The 15,582-nt window shown below is 41.6% G+C and overlaps 1 protein-coding gene across 2 annotated transcripts in view; it reads right to left on the reverse strand.

Annotated features, from left to right (window-relative positions):
* Window positions 1–588: 588 nt before the first annotated feature.
* The window catches only part of LOC135198204 (gastrula zinc finger protein XlCGF57.1-like), a 234,668-nt gene continuing 219,674 nt past the window's right edge, over window positions 589–15,582 (reverse strand). For both annotated transcript variants that reach the window (XM_064225782.1, XM_064225783.1), the window contains one exon: window positions 589–3,577. In XM_064225782.1, coding sequence (XP_064081852.1) covers window positions 2,057–3,523 — 1,467 coding nt within the window. In that variant the 5' untranslated portion in view covers window positions 3,524–3,577 and the 3' untranslated portion in view covers window positions 589–2,056. The remainder of the gene's footprint in view (window positions 3,578–15,582) is intronic.

A 15,582-nucleotide genomic window follows, 5' to 3' on the forward strand; every position in this document is an offset into this window, starting at 1 on the left:
TACTTTCAAACATATAACTGAGGAAAAATGTTTATACCTTCAATTTTAACAGTTCTTCCTTAATTACAGTACTGTAGGTTACCAGTAACCAAGCAGTGGTAAGATAAACAAGTAGTTAGCACAGTAATTTTTTTTAGAGGTTACCTACCAGCTACAGAAACAATTAGGCTTGTAGTTTAAATTAAGTGGTAGCTAACTGTAAGGTAGGAAAGCTTTAAACTTCTCACTCAATGCATAATGTATTTGTTGGTTTTGCGATATTCTTATTCAGACTTTGTAAATGGCTCACTATATAAAAAAAGTAATCCTGCAAAAGTTAATATAGTTACCGATATAGTTCTGCAAAGAGCAGATGTTATGTGAATTAAGTTGGTGCACTGGGACCACAAGGAAAGATGCACTTTAACTTGGAAGTGGTTCATTGGGACCAGACACTCAGTGCATTCAGACTCGTGTTGGTGCACTGGGCCAATTGTGCATTTAGTCTATAAACCATATACGTACACTAAAGGGCATTGACATTTAACTTTTGGTAGTGTACAATATTACTCAGATTTTATTTACATTTTAATGAGGTCAAATGAAAGATTTTATCCATAAACTATTTTTATACATTCATAAATATTTTTCAAGTATATACATTGAAATAAACAAACAAAAAAGGGCTTTAATTAATCAGAATATTACATCAGTTGTCTACAAAGCAAGTTTTGCCTCAACACTCCAGACTGTTTAGCTTAAAATCGAATACAGTACATAATACACTACTTTAGTCATGGCTCAACACTTCTGACTGATTAGATTAAAACAGAATACGGTAATACAGTCAGTCCACTGTGTCTAGTGAGCTAATACAAAGAATTAGGATTTACTAATACTGTATCACATTCTTTGTAAAATATTGAAACCATGAACATACAAAAATATTCAAATAAAATTACACCTAATTTTCATTGATGTTTAATGAAAAAATCAATCTTTTTTTATTTCCACTACATATACAAATGCATATGCATAATGCTAAAGAATAACAAAAGGAAGAAAAATTCATGTCAATTGACAAAACCGATTCTTCATTTGGAAATCATACAAAAGGTACACAGGAACAAAAGTGAAGTAGACACCAGAAAATTTCTTAGTGCAATTGTAAAAATATAATAAAAAAATAATATCAAAATCCACTGTGGCCAAAATATTCTGGTTCTCCTTGACTTCTAAGACAGGATCTGCGAATAAAGAGCTTTCATCTGTCTTTCCAGTAAGATCACCTCCAAATTGCTCTCAATAGCAACAACTACAACACAGAAACAGAATAATTTCCCTGTAAAAATTAACGGTATCCTAAAAATATAAATATGGTTTTTACTTCTTATAGTCCCTTAGGTTGCTGTTTTTCTTTTTTTTTTTTTAGATTTTGCAGATATGTTCACAATAATGATCTCCACATCCTCAGCAACTTACTATGGGATGCAAAAAATGAAAAAATCTGTCAGTGCAACTGAACATCATTCCTGATGAATGACTTTACTTGTACATTTTGACACTCAAAAGAAAATGCTTTTGGCATTCAGAACAAATGACTGTGCTTTGGAGATTACAAGACAAAAATTCAACATGCAGTGTAAAAGAACAATATCTGTCCTCCATGAGTTCTCACATATGTTATGAATCTACAAGAGAAAAACTGTTTTAAGATAATATGGAAGAGTTAACACATTCATTCTGAGATGGAACTAATGAAAAAGACTTCTTGGGAACCAAGTGCATATACACCATGTGACTTCTTTCTAGTATGAGTTTTCACACACCTTTTAAGACATCTTGATTCAAAGTATCTCCTTCGGCATCCATGAGACATGAATGGTTTCTCTCCAATATATATATGGGTTCCCATAGTTAGAATTTCAGAGCTAGCAAAACTACTTGGACAAAGATCAATAATACAGTTTCTGTCAAATGTGAATAACACAGTTTTTGTCTAATGTGAATTCTCATGTGTTTTAAGATGGGTTGAAGCAAAAACATTTCTTTGACATACAGAGCAAATGAATGGTTTCTATCCTGTATGAGTTCTCATGTGTCTTTTGAGATTACTTTGACAAGAAAAACTTCTTTGACATATAGAGCAAGTATATGGTTTCTCTCCTGTATGAGTTCTCATGTGTGTTTTGAGATTACTCACACGATAAAAGCTTCTTTGACATATAGAGCAATTATGTGGTACCTCTCCTGTATGAATTTTCATGTGTGTTTTGAGATCATTTTGATGAGAAAAACTTCTTTGACACATTAAGCAAGTATATGGTTTCTCTACAGAATGAATTCTTGTATGTGTTTTGAGATCACTTTGATGAGAAAAACTTCTTTGACATATAGAGCAAGTATATGGTTTCTCTCCTGTGTGAGTTCTCATGTGTTTTGAGAGACTACCTGATTCAGCAAAACGTCTTTGGCATACAGAGCAAGTATAAGGTTTCTCTCCCGTATGAGTTCTCATGTGTCTTGTGAGATCACTTGATTCAGCAAAACTTCTTTGACATACAGAGCAAGTATGTGGTTTCTCTCCTGTATGAGTTCTCATGTGTCTTGTGAGAATACTTGATTGAGAAAAACTTCTTAGACATACAGAGCAAGTGAACTGTTTCTCTCCTGTATGAGTTTTCATGTGAATTTTTAAACGACCTGATTGAGAAAAACGTCTTTGACATACAGAGCAACTATAAGGTTTCTCTCCCATATGAGTTCCCATGTGATTTTTTAAATGACTTAATCGAGAAAAATTTCTTTGACATACAGAGCACCTATAAGGTTTCTCTCCTGTATGTGTTCTCATGTGTTTTGTGAGATCACTTGACTCAGCAAAACTTCTTTGACATACAGAGCAAGTATATGGTTTCTCTCCTGTATGAGTTCTAATGTGTCTTGTGAGATCACTTGATTCAGCAAAACTTCTTTCACATACAGAGCAAGTATATGGTTTCTCTCCTGTATGAGTTCTCATGTGTCTTGTGAGAACACTTGATTGAGAAAAACATCTTAGGCATACAGAGCAAGTGAACTTTTTCTCTCCCGTGTGAGTTATCATGTGTTTTTTTAAATGAGGTAATTGAGAGAAACTTCTTTGACATATAGAACAAGTATATGGTTTCTCTCCTGTGTGAGTTCTCATGTGGGATTTCAGATGGCACATCTGTGAAAACGTCTTTTGGCATTCAGCACAAGTTATTCGCTTCCCTGCTGTGTAGCTTCTCCTTGAAAATACTTCTGTTCTGCCCAAATGTCTATTTTCTTCTGCGTTACAGATCTTACCAATTTCATCATCGTGGCTCGAAGAGCTGTCCTCATCCTTAATAGATTGGGATGAACAGTTCACAACAAAGTCACTATCATTAAAATAATTGGGTTCTGCCTTGATTTCTAAGGGATCTGCAAATAAAGAGCCTTCTTCAGTGTTTTCAGTAAGGTCCTCCTCCAAATTCTCATTCTCTTCTTTGACTAACAGCATTTCCACAGGATGTTCCATTTATAATACTCAATCCTAGTTAGGATCTGTTGAAATTTTTCTGTTTGGAATACTCTGAAATGAAATAAAAAATCTGAGAGAAACATGTTCTGAAAAGCACCTTCACAACAAAAACAGAATGAGAAATTCAAAACAGTTTCATGTTTTACAGTCTGTGCTTACTTCAACTCTAAAATAAGCATCCTTTGAGAAAACAAATATCACATTGCAATGATCATTTCTGGGCTCAGTTCGTGTCGGCCTGTGAAATAATCCTTAAGTTCATTATTTCTAGGTAAATAACCTAATAAATAGCAGAGAAAAAATAAAATCAAGAAAATGTCAGTATAACTGACTCGCTCAGTCTATAAAAGAAGTGTCGGTATGGTATCAGGGGCGAGTGAGACCACTACCACAAACCACTTGCCATTTAGACATTCCACCTCAAAATCCCCCACCTGAGAGAGCTGATCCCAAAGGGTGATGCGCCCGCTACTACTACTAATACCGACGCCAAGCGGAGTGCAGCGCCTCTAGTGGCCATCCTTTTTCATTAGCTCGACGACAACACCCGCGTTTTTTTCTCTCTTGTGTTGTGTTCGCTTTTTTTGGGATTTTCTCCAAGATGGAACGCGCTGCTATCGCCACGGCTAAGTTAAGTGCCCGAAAGGTTAAGATTTTGTACCTTTGTCTTCCAGGGACCAGTATTTTCCGTTTTTTAGGTTATATACGGTCACCCGGCTGACTCGTGGCGGCCATGAGCCGCCTCATGTTGTTAAGATTTCCCAGTCTTCCATACTGGGACGTCTTTATTCCTTCACGGGCTCTTATTTTGCGTTCATCTTCTTAATTACATCGTATTTTAGAATTTAGGATCCACAGCCCATACCTTATTACCTATTATCTCTTTGGTTTTGGTATTTAGGACTATACTGTTCTTCCCCAGTCCCGCATCCCAGCTTTTGCTCTTCATCGGCTACGGCTGGCTCCGAGTAGTCGACTGGTCTCCGGATCAGTTCGCCTTCTCCTGGACTCCTGTCTCTCCCACTCTTGTGTTCCTTCTATTCTTTTACGATGTATTTATTTATTTATTTAGTATTATATTATTCAGTGTTATTTTAGTGTGTTAGGCTAGCTTTAGGCGCCCAGTACCTTGGTTTGGTACAGTTGGGTTCACGTGGTCTCTGCCTAGTGGTTGTGTTGCTACCGCACCTTGGTCCACCCTCGATCACCTGCTCCTCTGGGCGCCTTACCCACTCCCTTCCCTCCCTTCCACGCGGTAAGGGAGGGGTCTGGCCGGGCCCTCCTCGGTTGTCATGACAACCATTTTAGCCTTCTTCCCTCTCTCTCTGAAGGGGGCTCTAGGAGGTCCGGGTCAGCTGGGAGCCTGGGTGACCATTTATAGTCTCGGGTACCGGGAAATCCGATGTGTAAGGGGGTTGGGGTTGGCCACCCCTCCCCCCCGCTCGCTGCGGCCATCTCTGGTGTTCCCGTTCGCTCACCCCCATACCCCGTTTCTCCCATGACGGACGGATCCCCGGCTCACTAGCCGGGGGACCCTTCGGTTGTCTGATGTTACTGGCTCCGCCAGCCGCCGGGGTAGGGATCTACTAGTGGTCTCAAAGCTTGCCTACTGCTACCTTCTTTCCGCTATCGGAGGAGAGCTTGCTTACTTACCCGGGCACTCCTCTAGTAGTCGGAAGGAAGGCATGTCTTACTCTCTGTTGTAGTATACATGCCCCCTTTTATATATTATTATTGTTGTTATCTTATCATTAACTGCCTCCGCCGTTCTCTGTCGTGGTTTTTCCTCCTCTGGGCTTTCTCACCACTCCTGGTTGCTCTCCTCCTCTGTTCCCGGCGTACGCCGCGGATCCCAACCAGACGCCCACTAAAAACCACAAAACCACACGTATTGCGGTAGAGGATTAGTTTTACTTTAACTTGCATACTCCGGCATGCAACAGAGTTCATGTTAGGCTGTAAGTGTGTAATCTCGATACTCATGTATCCTTCCACTTACAGGCTACCAATTACCAGGAACCAGGCTGCAATGCAGTCCTCCACGACCCCTGTGGCCACGAGGAGTGCAGGACCCACGCCCCGTGCGCCACTACCCACGGCGAGTTGATTGTCTGGCACCACGAAGCATGCACTATATGCTATGACCTCGTGAGTCAGCTTTTGGATGGGGTGAGTAGGTTACTGGACAATTTTTCTTACAATCAGATATCTATGTTTTAGTCTTAAGTCTTATTTTAAGCTATAACTCCGCCATTAGAGGCTTCATACGGCCCTCTCTTTCAGGCTGCCGCCGTGAAGGAAGTCGCCTTAGCAACCCTGAAGGCTTGGGTAGGCGGCTTTGGCAAAAACGCCGCTAAGGGACAACTGTACATACTGGATAAGAAGTTGGCTGTCCAGATCTTTCCAGGAGGGAAAGCGACGGGGTACGTAGACCCCGCCACGGCAGCCCCAGCCATAGCCTCCATTCAGCGTGAGGTGCAGCAGGCCTTTGGAAGTATTTCGACTCAAGAAACGGTGCCGGACGTCGCCACCCTGGATATCAACATTGAGCCAATGGCGGTAGGTGTTGAGGATTTGTTGGTCGAGGTAGGTACTTCGGGCGCCCAAGGGTTACCCTTGGGCGCACCTGGATCTTCTTCTCCTGTTCCTTCTTCTTCTTCCTTCCAAGGCTTCACGGGATCTGAGATCCCTTCTCCTTCGCCTGCTGCTTCTGTGCCCCCGAAAGTAAAGGGACACAGAGAGCAAAAGACCCTCCAGAAGACGACAACCAAAAAGTCGTCGTCTTCTTCATCACGTAAGTCTTCGGCATCCTACGCCGGAGCAGTGAAGGCGAAGTCCGACTCTTCCCATTCAAGAGGGTCAAGAAGCAAGGCTTCTAAGGAGAAGGTCCGAGCTCCGGCCAAGCCAGTACTTTCTCCGGTAGCTACCGGATCCGCTCCGGTGACTCCTGTCGGGATGGCAGCACCTAGTGCATTCGATCCCGCCACCTTCTCGGCAGGAGTGTTACAGCAAGTAGGAGAGATGGTCGGTTCGCTTGGTACGAGATTTGAGCAAATGTTTGCTCAACTCTCCAGCAGTATCAACCAGTCCGGCCAATCGATTCAGGACCTTTCTAATCGTGTTATGGAACACGATAATCGCTTCGCCGGCCTGAATCAGGCTCCACAGGCTAACTTCCCCGTAGGAGGCACTGGTTTGGTCCAGTTACCACCTTATGAATCCCTTCCGGCCTTTTCTATGAACAATCCTTGGAGGGTAGCAGCCTATGCTCCCTTCAAGGATGGTATCATCTCTATTCCGGAGTGTGGAACGAGAAGGATTGAGGACTTCGAGTTCTACCCCCCCGATTGACTCAGTCTTTCATAGGATATGCCAGGCTAACTCAAACAGCGCTCAATAGGGAAGACAAGATCCCTAGAGAGACTGTTTTGTACAGCAGGGATCATGCCCAAAGAGAGTGGGTTCACTGCCTGGAGGATTGGGATTGTTAAAATACCAAACTCCAGGCCTTCAAGAGTCCCTTCACCATCTTTGCCACAGAGGAGGCGGCTTCACTACCCTTTACGACAAAGATGGTGGAGACAACTCTTCAGGCTGTACTGAAGGACGAACCCATTCCGCAGCTAAGGGAAGCAGAACCAACATCTCCTCTCTTCCCTGCATTTGGCGAACTGTGGGAGAACCTGCTGGCCACCTTTACAGTGGGAAAGCTAAAACCGGACTGTGCTATGGATCAGTTCGGTGAGAAGCTTCCTAGACTGCCTGATAGCCTTATTCAGGCAGAGTTTGATGCTCGGACTAGGCTAGGGAGATCACTTAACTCCCTAGTCATTACGGAGATGGCTGCTCTCTCATACGCGACGGAGCCTTTGTTTAAGATCCTCGCTAAGTCTCAGCTTCAATCGGTCCAGGCAGACGCTTTCGACTTTTTCACAGCTAGGAGAAATTGTCGCAAGCATGTGTTGCAAGAAGCCACCATTCGACACGAACCAAATAGGCTTCTTGCTTCCAACATGTGGGGTGCGGACCTCTTCCCAGAAGCTTCTGTGAATGAGGTACACCACGAGGCTTCAAGGCTTAACCAAAGCCTTAGAGCTAGATGGGGTATCTCATCCAAGAGGAAGCAGGAGAACCCACCCTCTTCTGGTAAAAAGCTGAAAAAGACCAAAAGGTTCCAGCCATACCAGAAGCACCAACAACAGCAGCACTTTGTCCAGGCCGTCCCACTTACCCAACCGGGTCAGCCTTCGACGTCAAAGCAGAACCAACCCATCCTCCTGCTGTCCCCTCAAAACCAGCCCTCAACCTCGTACACCGTCTCGCCGGCTTTCAACTCCATGTATGAAAGCCAAGCATTCCCTACCTTTAATAGGTTCTCGAGGGGAAGCAGGGCGAGAGGCAACTTTCGTCAACGAGGTTCGGGAAGAGCTGCAAGTAGAGGTAAGCACTTCAGAGGAGGACGTGGAGGTCATCCCGCACAGCAGCAGTGAGACTCCCCAGGTAGGAGGGAGGCTGTTCCTCTTCCGTCACAGGTGGGGGTTCAGCAAATGGGCACAGAGCATCGTGTCCAAGGGATTAGGTTGGAGTTGGATCAAAGATCCCCCACCAAACAACTCATTTTTCCAAGTACCATCAAAGGAGTTGACAGATTATGCGGAGGAGCTCCTTCAGAAAGGAGCTGTGGCGAGAGTCAAGCATCTAAAATTTCAAGGGCGCTTGTTCAGCGTGCCAAAGAAAGGCTCGTCAAAAAGAAGAGTAATCTTAGACTTGTCAAAGCTAAACTCTTTCATTCGTTGCGACAAGTTCAAAATGCTGACCATCTCGCAGGTACGGACCTTACTTCCCCGTGGGGCCGTCACCACCTCTATCGATCTTACAGACGCATACTATTATATCCCCATCGCGAGACACTTCGGCCCATACCTAGGTTTCAAACTAGGAGACCAGACATTCTCTTTCAAAGTGATGCCCTTCGGACTGAATGTAGCCACCAGGGTATTCACGAAAATAGCGGAAGTAGTAGTTCAACAACTGAGATCGCAAGGGATAATGGTAGTAGCGTACCTCAACGATTGGTTGATCTGGGCACCAACCGTCGAGGAATGTCTCAAAGCCACAAAGAAGGTAGTACAATTCCTGGAAAACATCTGGGGTTCCAGATAAACAAAACGAAATCCAGATTCACTCCGGAGACTCGTTTTCAATGGCTAGGCATCCAATGGGATTTATCCTCCCATAATCTGTCAATTCCTGTAATCAAGAGGAAAGAAATAGCCAAGTCAGTGAGGCAATTTCTCAAGAACAAACAAGCTTCAAGGAGAAACCAGGAAAGAATCCTAGGTTCCCTTCAGTTTGCCTCAGTGACAGACGTCCTTTTGAAAGCAAGACTGAAAGATATAAATCGAGTTTGGCGCTCAAGAGCAAATGTCAAATCTCGAGACAAGTTGTCAGTGATTCCACAAATCCTTCGCAACCAGCTCCGTCCATGGACGAAGGTGAAGAATCTTGCCAAAACAGTTCCCCTTCAATATCCTCCTCCGGCGTTAACGATTCACACAGACGCCTCCCTATCCGGTTGGGGAGGATACTCTCAATTCAAACAAGTTCAGGGGACTTGGTCCGCTCAGTTCCGCCAGCTCCACATAAATGTGCTGGAAGCAATGGCAGTTTTTCTTACCCTAAAGAAGCTCCTTCCCCCAAAGAAGTCTCATCTAAGGCTAGTTTTGGACAGTGCAGTAGTAGTGCACTGCATCAACAGGGGAGGATCCAAATCCAAACACGTGAATCATGTCATGATAGCCATTTTTGCTCTAGCGAACAAGCACAAATGGCACCTATCTTCCACCCACTTGGCAGGGGTAAGGAATGTTATAGCGGACGCATTGTCCCGGTCAGTCCCTCTGGAATCAGAATGGTCTCTAGACGTCAAGTCGTTCCAGTGGATATGCCGGCAGAGTACCAGGCTCTCCAGGTAGGATCTATTCGCTTCACAAGCGAACCACAAGCTTCCTTGCTATGTGGCACCCAACCTGGACCCTCTGGCTTATGCCACGGACGCCTTGTCGATAGATTGGAATCAGTGGAGAAGGATCTATATCTTTCCTCCAGTGAATCTTCTTTTGAAAGTTCTGAGCAAACTGAGGACTTTCAAAGGTCAAGTAGCCCTGATTGCTCCAGATGGCCAAAGAGCAACTGGTACCCCCTGCTTTTAGAGTTGGGTCTCCGACCTCAACGGATTCCCAACCCCAAGCTATCGCAACCAGTACAAATGAGGACTGTGTTCGCTTCCTCAGGAATTCTCCAGACCCTAACTTTATGGACTTCATGAAGTTTGCGGCTAAAAAAGATGCTAACATTGATCCCCAGAACATCCTTTTTCTAGAATCAGATAAGAGGGAATCAACTATTAAACAATATGACTCTGCCGTCAAAAAGTTGGCATCTTTCCTGAAGGAAACGGACACTACAACCATGACAATTAACTTAGCCATATCCTTTTTCAGATCTTTGTTTGAAAAAGGCTTAGCAGCTAGCACAATTACCACAAATAAATCAGCTTTGAAGAAAATCTTTCAGTTGGGTTTTCAAATAGACTTAACAGAATCCTACTTTACGTCTATTCCCAAAGCCTGTGCTAGACTTAGACCTTCTGAAAGGCCTACTTCAGTTTCATGGTTTTTAAATGACGTCCTCAAACTAGCCTCGGATACTGACAACTCGTCTTGCACATTTATAATGCTACTTAGGAAGACGTTATTTTTATTAAGTCTGGCCTCAGGGGCCAGAATTTCAGAACTGTCGGCTCTATCCAGAGATACGGGTCATGTAGAATTTCTCCCTTCAGGAGAAGTTCTGCTTTTTCCAGATCGCAGTTTTTTTAGCTAAAAATGAGGATCCTCTTGCAAGGTGGGCTCCTTGGAAAGTCATTCCTCTTCCCCAAGATCCCTCCCTTTGTCCAGTATTGACCTTAAGAGCCTTTCTGTCTCGGACATCCTCTAGATCCTCAGGCCCTCTTTTTATGAGGGAAAAAGTTGGCACCTTATCAGTTAAAGGAATCAGGCAGCAGATCCTTTACTTCATTAAACAAGCCAACCCTGAATCATTTCCAAAAGCACATGATATCAGGGCAGTAGCTACTTCAATTAATTATTTCCAGCATATGAATTTTGAGGATCTTAAGAAATATACTGGATGGAAATCACCAACAGTCTTCAAACGTCATTACCTGAAGTCCTTGGAATCATTAAAATTTTCAGCAGTAGCAGCGGGAAACATAGTTTCCCCTGATTCTGCACAGTAGTTGTAGTATAAAAGATCCAGGTCTCCTTTCTACCTACCTTGTCCAACATGCCTCACCCTACTGCTATGCTCTACGTGGTCCTCTAGCCTTAGCCGCTAGGTTGACTTTGGTGGACTGCCCCTTATTTTTTCGCTAGGGGCACCCACATATTGTATATATAAATGTGCTTCAGTGTTTCTACCCTTATTTTTATGCTAGGGTAGAACACAATGGATTTTGTATATTTTGTAAATATTTGATTAATTTTAGTGAATCTCTTTAAATATTTGTTTTTTGGTTACCATTGTACTAAACTGTGCTTTTCATTGATTAATTTAAGCTAGTTTTAAGTACCCTTATGTTATTATCGTGTAACTGATCCTTTGATTCACTTATATTATATTCTAATCTTATTTTATTTTTTGTTTCATTTTGACCCTCCATTGTCATCTTGGCTGTTTCTCTGGTACTATTTCACAGGCCGACACGAACTGAGCCCAGAAAAGGGATTTTGACGAAGGAAAAATCTATTTCTGGGTGATTGGTTCGTGTCGCCCTGTGAAACCCACCCTGTTTTTTCTTTCCCACCCTGCAGGCCAAGATGGACATCTTTGTAAAAGGATGGCCACTAGAGGCGCTGCACTCCGCTTGGCGTTGGTATTAGTAGTAGTAGCGGGTGCATCACCCTTTGGGATCATCAGCTCTCTCAGGTGGGGGATTTTGAGGTGGAATGTCTAAATTGCAAGTGGTTCGTGGTAGTGGTCTCACTCGCCCCTGTTACCATACCGACACTTCTCTTATAGAGTGAGCGAGTCCGTTATACTGACATTTTCTTGATTTTATTTTTTCTCTGGTATTTATTAGGTTATTTACCTAGAAATAATGAACTTAAGGATTATTTCACAGGGCAACATGAACCAATCACCCAGAAATAGATTTTTCCTTCGTCAAAATCCCTTTTGGACACAATTTGTCTCAAAAGAATTAAAATGACCTTGGATTGTGTTTGGAATCAACAAATTCCTGACTTTCTCTAATTTTGAAAATAAAATGAACAGCATCTTTCCTTCATGAGTTGGGAGTATTATAAACGTATTTACAGAGAAGAATGGCTTTTTTTTTTTTTATACGAATTGCATGTGTATTTTCAGGTGGTTCTAATAAAAAAGTTACTTGGACACCCAGTGCATATAAATAACTTCTATCTAGTAGCTACCTAGTAGGAGTTTTCATATGCCTCTTGAGAACACGAAAGAGAAAATTCCATTGGCTAAGAGAATGGCTGCATCTTTCCAGTATGGGTTCTCATAAGTATTTTGAGAGGAAAGGAATGATAGTCTTTTTAGCAATCAGTGCGAGTGAAAGGCCAGTCTCTCCAGTATGAATGTTCATGCATAATCTCAGGCTATTCAATCATGTATAACTACTAGATATACACAGAACAAGTGAATGGTTTCTCTCCTGTACAAGTTCTCACGTGGATTCGGAGATGTCTTGAAAGGGTAAAGCTTTTCTGACATATGAAGCAAGTTAATGGTTTCTCTCCTGTAAGAGTTTTCATATGCATTTTCAGATTATTGCTGCAGGAAAAACTACTTTGAAATAAAGAGCAAGACAATGGTTTCCCTCCAATATAAATCCTTATAGCAGTGTTGAGATGATTCAAGTGAGTAAAAGTACTCTGGGATTCAGTGCAAGTATATATTCTCTCTCCAGCATGCATTCTCATGTGGATTCTGAGATGACTCAAGAGAAAAATTACTTTGACATTTTGCACAAATTATTAGTTTCCCCACCGTTTGTTTTCCATTAAAAATCCATATTTTGTAACTACTTTCATCTATATTGCAAGATGATTTTTCACAAAATATTTTTCTGCAAGACGCAAGTAGTGTGAGAATCATCAGCAACTGCAGTAGGTAGTGGTATATTATTTTCTTTAATACTCTTTATAGACTGGCAAGTATATTTACCATCAACTTTACTGCAATCAGTATATTCTGAGTCCCCTCTGACTTCTATAGAAGAATCTACAAATACAGATCCACCAACTGTGTTTTGGTATGTTCATCCTCCATACTGTCAATTTGTTTGATTGAAGGCAAAACTGCATTTTCAGCTTCTCATCTCAAAGGATGTGAATACACAGCTTTGAAACAAAGGAAGTTGGATATACAGCTTTAGAACAAAGTCAGTTTGATGTCAATGGATATTCAGTTTCATCCAAGAAGAGCTGTCAAGATGAGTCAACTACGTATTGTCAAACCTTCAGAGAGTGAAACTCCTGGAATGAGAGGACGCACTCAAGTACATAAACAATTTCCATTCATGTTATATCCCAAAATCAACATCTCACAGAATGGAATGTTGCACCCAAGTCAAGTCTTTTGCTGCAATTCAAAATACTCCCAGCTCATTTTCATCCTGCTTTCAATGAATGATTGAAACTGCTGCATATCAAATAGTACTATTCTTTTAAAAGACAAGACTCCTCACACCAATAAGGAATCATATTCTTATAAAAGACAAGACTCCTCACACCAATAAGGAATCAAGCTGGCACAGACATAAAACACAATTACATCAGTTAAAAACCAAAATATTTTGTAAGACTAACTACATTTCTTAGCCTCACAAATTATTTCTAACCTAACACTTTTATATAGTGGCAAACAAAATATTCATTCATTAATACAAACTGACATATCTTACATTACAGTGGTTCCATGTATATGATAAATCCAAGTGTCTTTCTTGGCACGACGAAAGTATCGGCGTCGTTTTGCCATGGTTCACGGATATATGTACTGTTTTAGCAGTGGGAGTGCAACTTGATTTGCATTCTTGTAGCATCTCCTGATTATTTTTTGTGCCACCATGGAACAGTTACTTTCCTTGGCTTACCAGTAGTTTTTGGAACAGCAGATTCTACACAGACTAAAACAGTGTTTGTCCAATAATCATATGCTTTTTTGTTGTTCAAAGATTCAAATGATTTATCTAGTCGGATTTCCTTCTTATATGTCTCCTATTTACCTTCTAATGGCTTCCATTTCAGTGGCATTTCTGTAGGGGTATGTCTTGCATACTTTAAAAGAATGGGATAGTCATCACTGCTATTTAAAAATTCATTTACTGACCAAATAAAATCTACAGCTATTTCAGGGGACCAAATACTCAGATCAATAGCTGAGTTAAAATTAAAATATATATCATGGTAAGTCATAGTAGCATCATTTAAAAGCACAGTATCATTAAAATTAATAATGTTTTCTATAATTTTACCTTCATTATCTGAAGGATGTCCTCCCAATAATGAATTACGTGCATTAAAATCACCAATAATAAAAAATGGTTTGGGCAGTTGATCAATTAGTGATTGGAAGTCACTGTTTGAGAAGTTAGATCTAAGCGGCGGATAGATGGAACACAGTACTAATCTGCTTGGCTAATATGATCTGTAAATTTGTATTGAAGGTTATGGGTGAGCATTCCAGTGATTTGCTCACAATAATAGCAGCTCCTCCATGTGCTCGATCATCCACTGGAGGGGTAGAGGTGAATATCTCATAATCAATTGCAGAATTGAACTTCTATGATCCTAATAGAGTTTCCTGCAAATTACACCAGGATTAGTTTCTCTTAGGAGGAGCTTAAGATTTTCAGCATGAGAACGCAATCATTTACAGTCCCAATGTAGGATGTTAACCCTTAAACGCCGAGGAGCCTCTATTTACCAAAGTGTCTGTCGTATGCCGGCGGCGTTCGGGAGTTAGCGCTGAAGCGGAAAAAAAGTTTTTTTTCAAAAAATCACAGCATGCTTAGTTTTTAAGATTAAGAGTTCATTTTTGGCTCTTTTATTTTGTCACTGCCTGAAGTTTAGTATGCAACCATCAGAAATAGAAAAAAATATCATTATCATATATAAATATTGGAATATATGACAGCGTGAACAAAAATTTCATATATAATTGTATTATACAAATCGTGCTGTGAGCAAAACGGTTAAAGCTAAGTAGTTAATTTTTTGTTGTTGTATAGTACACTAAATTGCAATGATTTTGGTATATAACAAATTGTAAAACGATCAAAGCAACACAGAGAAAATATTATCACAAAATGATGCATGAATTCGTAACGCGCGGACGTAAAAACAATTCGTCCGCGAACTTCAGCAATCCCCAGTGGATGGCGGTCAGTTCCTTCCGATTTATATGCCACTGTTTTTGTTCTGCATTCCAAATGCTTGATACTTCCTTTTCCCCCAGAATCGCTCCCCAGCCTAGATCTGATGTGTCTGAAAAGAACACTAGGCTGGGGTTCAGCGGGAGGAGGGATCTGTCTCTTAACTTCCACCATTGCAGGTCCTCCTTTATTTCTTGTGTGATATGGATCATAAAAGTCTGGAAACTTCTTTCTGTTCCAGTTCGCCCTGAGGAAGAACTGTAGGTTCCTCATATGCAGTCTCCCTAGTGTCACGAACTGTTCTATTGAGGATAGTGTGCCCAAAAGACTCATCCATTCCTTTGCAGAGCATTCCTGGAGAACTAGAAATTTCTCTACCTTCTGTAGGCACGACTCAATTCTTTGTGGGGATGGAAAAGCCCACAAACTCACCGAGTTGATCCTCATCCCCAAATAGACTAGTTCCTGACTGGGGAGTAACTGCGACTTTCGTCTGTTTATTAAAAGTCCTAGTTCCTGAGCTAAAGTCAGGGTTTTCTGAAGGTCCTCCGTGCACCTCTCCTTTGTTTGTGACCAGAGAAGCCAATCGCCC

This window comes from Macrobrachium nipponense, chromosome 21 (assembly GCF_015104395.2).
Source record: "Macrobrachium nipponense isolate FS-2020 chromosome 21, ASM1510439v2, whole genome shotgun sequence".
Taxonomy (NCBI): Eukaryota; Metazoa; Arthropoda; class Malacostraca; order Decapoda; family Palaemonidae; genus Macrobrachium; species Macrobrachium nipponense.